Below are 8,973 nucleotides of genomic sequence, written 5' to 3' on the forward strand. Positions count from 1 at the left end.
CTGCGCCGCACATAGGGGCACATAGGGATCAGGGACCACACATGGTAAAGATTTTTTAAAAAAGTCATGGCTGGGCATGGTGGCTCACACCTGTAATCCCAGCACTTTGGGAGGCCAAGGCAGGTGGATCACGAGGTCAGGAGATCGAGACCATCCTGACCAACATGGTGAAACCCCGAATCTACTAAAAATACGAAAATTAGCCACGCATGGTGGCACATATCTGTAGTCCCAGCTACTCAGGAGGCTGAGGCAGGAGAATCACTTGAACTCAGGAGGTGGAGGGTGCAGTGAGCCAAGATCACGCCACTGTACTCCAGCCTGGGTAACAGAGCAAGACTCTGTCTCAAAAAAGCAAAAAAAAAAAAAAAAAAAAGGAGTCCTTTCAGGGCAGGGTAATTATTCCCATTCATTCCTAGGCCTTCAGGCAATACCAGGGAGTGACCCCAGCCAACAGCCCTCAGTTTTCAAGGAGCTACCAGGAAACAGCTGCTGAAAGACTGAAAAAGAAAGAGGGGGGAGAAAAAAAAAAAACCATGAAAAAACCATGGTCCCTTAAGCGAACTGGCATTGGTGGTCAGACTTCTCCACGTGGAAACCCCTTAGTTTCACTGGCCGTGGCCAGAAACCAGCAGTTGCTTTCATGTTTAAGCGCCGCCCACCAAGGATCCCTGGTTGGACAGGAAAAGAGAAAGAAAGAGAGTCCCCTGTGTGGAGCAGAAAGGAAAAGGAGAAAGGAAAAGAATAAATCCCAAACTCTGGCCTTACCTCTTCCTCCCGGCTGGCTTGCCAAAATATGTTCATGGTGGAGGGTGTCCAGGTTCTTGGCATCTTGAACAAGGAATTGGACAAAACACACAAATCAAGGAAGGAATGACGGGATTTATTGAAAATGAAAGTACGTTCCACAGTGTGGGAGTGGGCCCGAGCATAGGATCTCAAAGGCTCCATTACAGAATTTTTTGGAGTTTAAATACCTGCTAGAGGATTCCGTTGGTTACTTGGAATACCCCTATTTAATAACCCATGCCCTATGTAAATGGAGAGGATGAAGTAGAGTGACAAAGTCATTGACTTGGCCTCCACTTTGTGGAGCGGATATTTCCTGTCATAGCTGAAGTGTGAATTGGCCTTATGTTCTCTACCTCCAAAACCTATTTTCCTGCCTCAGCATGAGCTGCCAAGAGCTCAACTATTTTAAACCTGTGAAGCTTGGTGGTGTGACCCCAGCTGTTTGCAGTCCAGGGCCTCCTTCACATTCTCATGCAGTGGTCTGTAGACATCTCATCCAGCCCCTGAAGTTGCCATTGGTCCATGGCCTGGTTACCAGGTCGATGTCCCGGCTTCCTATGGAGCTCCCCACACAGTCAGTGCTGGGGCAGGAGCCACTGAGGACCAGTGTCCCTCCAGCTAGGAACCGCTCCAGTCCTCAGCCTCCAGGCCTTATCAATTAGTCCTGTCACTGGCCCAGAGTGTTCTTTCCTGCCTGAGGCAGAAAATTTCTATTTCGTTGAGGAATTCCTCAGGGAAAATGTGTTCCTGTCAAGTAATGTCCAGAAGTAATTTCCTCCACCAGCCACGGTCCTGAGTAATGTTCTGAATGTTTAGTTTTTCCCTGTTTGGGACTTGACCATGATGGGCTTTCCCAGTCATTGTCAGAAGTCACCAGGGGTGGTCACTGTAAGCAAATTGGGGTCTCATCTGCTTCCCAGGATTACCTTGAAGTCCTGTGTCATCCACTGAGCCAGGACACTGGAGGGCACGGTGCTGACTTTCCAGAGGTCTTCAGGAAATGCTGGGTGTGGGGACCTTATGCCCCAAGGCCCCAAATCAGAGTTTCTCACCATCTTTGTGCTTGCTTAAGACCTCTTCTCAGGAATGTTCATTTCATCAGAAATTTCAGAAGCTCTTCAGTCTGTCTCCTCCCCTGTATAGGGTCCCCTTTCAACTGCGTAGGTCTGACAGGCTTGGGCACAGGCTCCTAGGGAAACAAACCTGTTTTTGGTTGTGGGATGTTTCCCATGTGGCATGGGCACCCTGGAGTGGCCCCTAACCTTAGAGCCTGTTCCCTTTCTAGAATGTGTTTGGCCTCCTCACCAAATGGTCCAGGGTCTTCACTGAACAGATTTGCATTTTCTGAGTACCCACATGCTCATTTTCCAGTTTTTAGCTCTGAGTCTCTTTTCCCTTCTCCTCCCTTTCAGGATCTTAAGGCAAAGACCATGGACCGTGATTTGGGAAAGGTGTGGGCAGCGGCTCATCATGACTTTTGTAGGTCACAGGTATTTTATTGCCTTCATAGGCCATTTCTTCATGAGAACATATTAAATATACAACTGTGTTGGTAAGATGAAGTATAGAATCCACACTAGATTCATTGATATATGTTCATTAATATTCAATCGCTTCAGGAAATTATTCTTTAAATTATAACATTTTCACACACCCCTATATATATTGTGGGCCTTGATCCCTGTCCTTGCCTTGCCTGATGGAAGAGTCGGCCCTGGTGAAGCTGAGTTGTCCAGACACATAGACAGGGTCTTCCTGGGTGAGGGGATAGCCCCGGAAAAAAGAGGAACAGGCAATAACCTACCCCTGGTGACAGGAGTGCTGGGGACAGGACAGGACGAATGGAGCTGAGACCCGGTTCCATTTAAACGTCCCCTGCTGTGCTGGGTCCCTGCATGGCACACTCACTCCCCTCAACCCTCATTGCCTTTGCAGCTCACTGTGGGGCAGGGGAGAATGAACCCACTGGCAGAGACTGGACCGGGCAACATTGCATAATTTAAGGTGTTGCTGTGCTAGAAAACTCAGTCATCGGGGTAAGCAATATTTTCATGCAATACTTTAAAAGTTCAAACTTAACGCCAACATCCATGAATGACAAATAAAAATCAAAATTTAAAATTCAGACAGGATCCCCCTTGCTTTGCACTCCTCCCCTCCCTGACTGTCTCTGGGGGAGGCCCAGAGACAACCCAGAGGAGCCTGGCATAACCAGCAGGGCTCAGCAAGGATGGGACTGGGGTAAAATCAGGGCTTCTGAGCACGACCCCAAGATTGTGAGGTTTCCCGAGAAAGTGGCTGAGGCAGGTAGTGGGATGTGGAGTGTGAAACACTCTTCAGAGAAAAATTAGGCAACAAGAGCTAATGCTTTTTTTTCTTCGCAGAGAAGTCCAACTCTTGGGCTGGAGATGATGAGAACTCAAGCGTTTCCCAGAAACCTCGGACCCTCCCCCAGCTCCTTCGAGGCTTGTCTCTGTCTGCAACCTACAGCCTGCCTGTGCAGCCTGGAAAGCCTCTTTTTTTTTTTTTTTTTTTTTTTTTAATAGACGAACAAGAAATAATTTTAGTGATTTGCAGTTAGTTTATTGAAACGGAAATGGATTTGAGGTTTCAACAATTGTCCAGCAGTTTCCACATCTAAAAAGACAACACAAGAAAGAAAAGTGGCTTCTAGCAATCCACAGATGAGTTCTGGCCATAGTCTGTAGTCCTCTGAGCCAAACGCCTTGTGTAAAGTTAATTACTCTTAATTACACCAAATACTGTCGTACATTGTATGCTGGAAAACAAAAACAGATTACTTAGGTTTGCAAATTTCACTTACTAAGTCAAATAGTATAACTTGCCTTCTTGTTTTCTTGCATTTGTCCACAAACAGCTAACTCCCAGGAAAATTCGCAGTGGAAGAAAAGCCAGCATCCCCTCTCCATTTATTCTGTCCTCTAGGAGACACTTCATAACGCCAAACAGGGGCCAGGGTTGTAGGACCTCTTCCCTACCAGGGATCCATGTAATACTTTTTTTCTCCAAAAATTCTATTCCTTGAAATAACTTATCCAATAAATATGCTGCACATACTATTTGTTGAAGACCTGATCATTTGGACTGTTTCTGATACCACTTTTACAACACAGAATTGTTTAAAAAAAAAAATCTCAGCTCAGATACAAGAATGTGATGGTTTTGAGTTATTGTACAGGCATAAAAGGTGGAAATGTTGTAACAGGCTGAGACGCTTCACCATTACCTTTGAGGTCTATGAAATATTGGAGCTGGGCTGGGTGCGATGGCTCATGCCTGTAATCCCAGCACTTTGGGAAGCCAAGGTGGGCAGATTGCTTGACCCCAGGAGTTTAAACCAATCTGGGCAATGTGGCAAAACCCAATCTCTACAAAAAAAAAAAACCAGAAACCATATATATATATATGCTGGATGTGCTAGTGTGCACCTGTAGTTGCAGCTACTCAGGAGGCTGATGTGGGAGGATCACTTGAGCCCAGGAGATGGAGGCTGCAGTGAACTGTGATTGTACCACTGCACTCCAGCCTGGGCAAAAGAGCAAGACTCTGTCTCAAAAAAACAAAACAAAAAAATGGAAACAAGAAACATTGGAGTTTTATAATATAAATGATTAATCTGAGGGGTTTTTTTGGTTTGTTTGGGTTTATTGTTTGTTTGTTTGTTTGTTTTTGAGATGGAGTCTCTCTTTATTGCCCAGGCTGGAGTGCAGTGGCACTATCTTTGCCTACTGCAACCTCTGCCTCCCGGGTTTAAGCAATTCTCCTGCCTCAGCCACCCAAGTAGCTGGAATTACAGGTGTGCGCAACCATGCCTGGCTAATTTTTGTATTTTTAGTAGAGACAGGGTTTCAACATGTTGGCCAGGCTGGTCTTGAACTCCTGACCCTCAAGTGATCCGCCCACCTTGGCCTCCCAAAGTGCTGGGATTACATGTATGAGGGACCGAACCTGGCTAATCTGAGTTTTTAAAGAAAAAAATGATTCAACCATCCCAAATTGCAGTTAATATTTACTTTTATCCTTGAGCATTTGATATATCTCTAAATTTTCTATTATGGAATGTTTTAAATAAAATTTTGGGGTATTAAATAAATTCTTAAAAAAAAAAAAAAACACATAATCCCAGCACTTTGGGAGGCTGAGTGGGCAGATCACCTCAGGTCAGGAGTTTGACACCAGCCTGGCCAACATGGTGAAACCTCATCTCTACTTAAAATCAGCTGGGTGTGGTGGCATGTGCCAGTAATCCCAGCTACTCCAAAGGCTGAGGCTGGAGAATCACTTGAACCCAGGAGGCGGAGGTTGCAGTGAGCCGAGATCGTGCCATTACACTCCAGCCTGAGCAACAAGAGCTAAACTCCGTCTCAAAAAAAAAAAAAAAAAAAACTCGTAGCCAACACATCTTTATAAACAGAAACACTCAATGTTATAACCATTGACTTTGTTGTAAACAATTCTAATTGACTTTGTTGTAAACAATTCTAGCACTCGTGCTATTTCACACCCGTGATCTGCACTTCCCACTTCATGAGGCACTTAATTAAGTGGTGCATGATTTCCAGTCATGTGTACTAACAAATCTTGGTTGCTTGGACTTGCATTTTAAATTCTTTATGTTAGGCCAGGAGGGATGGCTCACACCTGTAATCCCAGCAATTTGGGAGGCCTAGGCTGGCAGATCACCTGAGGCCAGGAGTTCAAGACCAGCCTGGCCAACATGGTGAAACCCCATCTCTACTAAAAATACAAAAATTAGCTGGGCATGGTGATGGTACGTGCCTGTAGTCCCAGCTACTCAAGAGTCTGAGGCACAAGAACTGCTTGATCCCAGGAGGCAGAGTTTGCAGTGAACGAAGATCATGCCACTATACTCCAGCCTGGGTGACGGAGTGAAACTCCATCTCAAAAAAAATCTTTTTCTTTATTTTAGAAAATGCAGAATTTGCACAAGTTGTATTTTCTGAGCTAGATAAAAAATAATAAGAATGTTTTTAATATTTGTTTTGTGAAACTAGGAAATGTCTTAGTAGGTTGCTCCTACAAGTGTGTGACTCCTTGAGAACCAAATTTTTTCTCTTAATAAAAATGTGCACGTGTCTGGCTGGGCACGGTGGCTCACACCTGTAATTCCAGAATTTTGGGAGGCCAAGGGAGGCAGATCACTTGAAGTCAGGAGTTTGAGACCAGCTTTGTCAACATGGCAAAACTCCGTCTCTAGTAAAAATACAAAAATTAGCCGGGCATGGTGGCGCACACCTGTAATCCCAAATACTTGGGAGGCGGAGGCAGGCAATTCACTTGAACCCGGGAAGTGGAGGTTGCAGTGAGCTGAGATTCGTGCCACTACACTCCAGCCTGGGTGACAGAGCGAAACTCCATCTCAAAAAAAAAAAAATGCAGATGCCTGTCGCTGTGTGTCTGTGTGTCTATACTTGTGTGCTTATGTGTGTCTGTGTCTGTGTGAGAATGGACTGGTGAGGTCAGAGGTAGATGGGTGATCTCTAAGTCTTGGTTTTCTCCCTTTTGCCTTTTCCATTTATCACTACCTAAAGATTCTCAGTGTGAAGTGGCAAAGCAGCCTGGAGACAAAGTTTAATGAATTGATATATAAAGTTTAGAGCCCGCTGGTTCTGATCGGTGATTTTCAAAGGGTACCTAAGAAGAAGCCAAAATTACCATCATCAGTCCGAAGTTTTTCAGAGTTCTATGTGACTGGCTGAGGAAGCACTGCTTGAACTTCCCCATAGCCTCCGCGGCGGCCTCGCTGTCTGTGAATTCTTGAAGAAGCTCTTTGTACTCAGGTATAGATATGTCGGAATTGATGGTCTTTTCAACCACATCCTCCAGGAGTTTGCAGCCAGAATCTGAAAAAAAAAAAAAAAATACACAAGAACATGGGCCATTACCAGAGGTGTGAGCTCATTTTACGGATGAGTTGGGAAAACTGGCTGTCTTTGTACCTCCAGGGACAGACCGAGGTTCAGAAAGATTTTGGTGCAGGATGTAGAGTTCTCAATTCTGAGAGCATAAACTCAGGCTCTGCAAATTCTCTCCAACCTCCCAAACCCAGAGAAGCCCAACCCCGTGTATCCTTGGTGAAGAGGACCCTTGAGAAATGAGGTGCTCTGACTGGGGTCACATAGCAAACACCGGTTGGGCTTTCTTGGTTCAAAGTCATGCAATGCTTCCCTGTTATCATGCCCAGCATCAGCGAGGGTTTCCAAAGATTTCAGATTAATGGGTCTAGGACATTGTCCATTAGTTCTATTGACTCTACTGCAATAAAAGGGAATGTGTGACCAGGCAAGGTGGCTCACGCCTGTAATCCCAGCACTTAGGGAGGCCAAGGTAGGCAAATTGCTTGAGCTCAGGAGTTCAAGACCAGCCTAGACAACATAGGGAGACCTCATCTCTACAAAAAAATTAAAAATTAGCCAGGCATAGTGGTGCCCACCTGTAGTCCCAGCTACTTGGGAGGCTGAGACAGGAGCATTACTTGCGCCTGGGAAGAAGAGGTTGCAGTGAGCTGAGACCGTGCCATTGCACACCAGTCCCAGTCCCAGCCTGGGTGACACAGCAGACCCTGTCTCAAACACACACACACACATGAATGGGAAATAGAACTTGTCCATGAAAGGATCTGAGGTCACCCCCCACTGTAAGGGAGAGGAAAGAGCTCAGGACTTGGCTTCATGTGAGCTGCTTGTGCTCTGGACTTTGTGATTTTCTAGTTTGTTGACTGTGAGCTTGTCACCCTTCTACGCGTCTGCACCTACCTTGGACACCAATACGGTAGGGTTTGGAATCCACCTTTGCGAATTGCACAAGGCAGGCTACCTATGGAACTACTAGTGCTGATTCCAGTAGCCGGGGCTTTTGCCTCCCACTGGATCTTCAGTGCTGGAAGGAGACTCCGGGGAGGTGAGTTCTCCTCACCGGTCTGCCTTGAGCCTGAAGCAACTGGGAGGGAAAGGGCATCCCAGAAGGACCCAGCTCAACTCTGAGAACACAGAGTGAGCCACACAGGGTGAGAGAAACGGGGTCACACTCTGCAGCCTGGGCCTTCTGTCCTGGGAGGTTTCCTATTTCGTTCCCCATTCAAGGAGACCCACGATTATTTCGTGGTTTCTAAGTGCAGATGCCATCTCTCTCTTGCCCCACTGAAATCGTTAATTTCAATATTCAATCCTGAGACTCATCCTGGTTTCTATGGTCGCCGTGACCATGGTGAGACCCCGAGTGCCATGATACACCACGTGCAGCTTCAATGCAGGGGACAGCCCACCAGGGCACTGCCCGCTTGATTGTCAGGAACTCACGGGGATCCTAAGGCCTATCACACCCAGGCCCTTCACACGGGGGTTCATCTGTGCTGGGGATTAAGGGCTGCGAGTTCTTCTACAGGGGCCCAGAATGACAACTCCTAGCCCAGAAGCAGCCGTCTCTGCCCAGAACTCACCTGCATAGCAGTGCAGAGGGAGGGCCGCCAGCATGAGGATCATTAGCAGCTTCATGGCGAGGCGGCTGCTGTCTGTGTTCAGTCGTGCGTGGCAGGGATCAGGGAAGCTGCTGTGGAGGTGAGCGCCCAGCCCTGCTCTATTTATTCCCCAGGGAGACACCTTAGTCCCTCCCAGGAATGAAGCAAAGTGTCAGCCTGGCGTAGGACCAGGACACAATAGGGTGCCCCAAGGGGAGCCCAGCCAGCCTGTGCTCTGTTTGTAGAAATCAAGAAGGCAGTAATATTTGGATCCCTGACAATTTGGGGACTACAATAATGACACACGGCTTTTAGTAAAATGGATGCAACAGTGTTTTCCACAATATAAAGCAAAACCCAGTGGTGTGATCTTGCGCTCTCAACACTGTTGTTATTATTGTAGTTGTCTTCTAGTCCTCTTTCCCTTCTTCCTCCTCCTCCTTCTATTCTTTTTCTCCTACTCCTCTTTGTCTTTTCCTCTTCTTCTCCTTATTCTTCAAGGTACAAACAGTTTCATAACTTGTATATCTGCCGGTCCTGGAATCATCAAATATTTGGGCTACCTGCATCTTCCTCTGGGAGGCAGACCTTCCTAATCCATAGGCATTTCTTTTTCAGAAAAGTGGGATTTTTTTTGTTTTGTTTTTTGGGGTGTTGTTGTTGTTTTGAGACAGAGTCTTACT

At 46.4% G+C, this 8,973-nt stretch overlaps 1 protein-coding gene across 1 annotated transcript; it reads right to left on the reverse strand.

Moving 5' to 3' along the window:
• Positions 1–3,353: 3,353 nt before the first annotated feature.
• SCGB2A1 (secretoglobin family 2A member 1) lies at positions 3,354–8,385 on the reverse strand. Its single transcript, XM_025356887.1, has 3 exons — positions 8,273–8,385; positions 6,490–6,677; positions 3,354–3,571 (listed from the first exon to the last, which is right to left on the reverse strand). Exons 1-3 carry the CDS (start codon positions 8,325–8,327, stop codon positions 3,539–3,541), a joined length of 276 nt encoding a protein of 91 aa, XP_025212672.1. The 5' UTR covers positions 8,328–8,385; the 3' UTR covers positions 3,354–3,538.
• Positions 8,386–8,973: the final 588 nt, after the last annotated feature.

This window comes from Theropithecus gelada, chromosome 14 (assembly GCF_003255815.1).
Source record: "Theropithecus gelada isolate Dixy chromosome 14, Tgel_1.0, whole genome shotgun sequence".
NCBI lineage: Eukaryota > Metazoa > Chordata > Mammalia > Primates > Cercopithecidae > Theropithecus > Theropithecus gelada.

Excerpts from the sequence above, each read along its gene's own strand:
- SCGB2A1 (XM_025356887.1), bottom strand. The coding sequence starts at position 8,327 with ATGAAGCTGCTAATGATCCTCATGCTGGCGGCCCTCCCTCTGCACTGC. Across the intron at positions 6,678-8,272 it reads CCCTCTGCACTGCTATGCAG|ATTCTGGCTGCAAACTCCTG; the intron begins GTGAGTTCTGGG and ends TTTTTTTTTCAG. Across the intron at positions 3,572-6,489 it reads AAAACTTCGGACTGATGATG|CATACAATGTACGACAGTAT; the intron begins GTAATTTTGGCT and ends TTTGTTTTCCAG.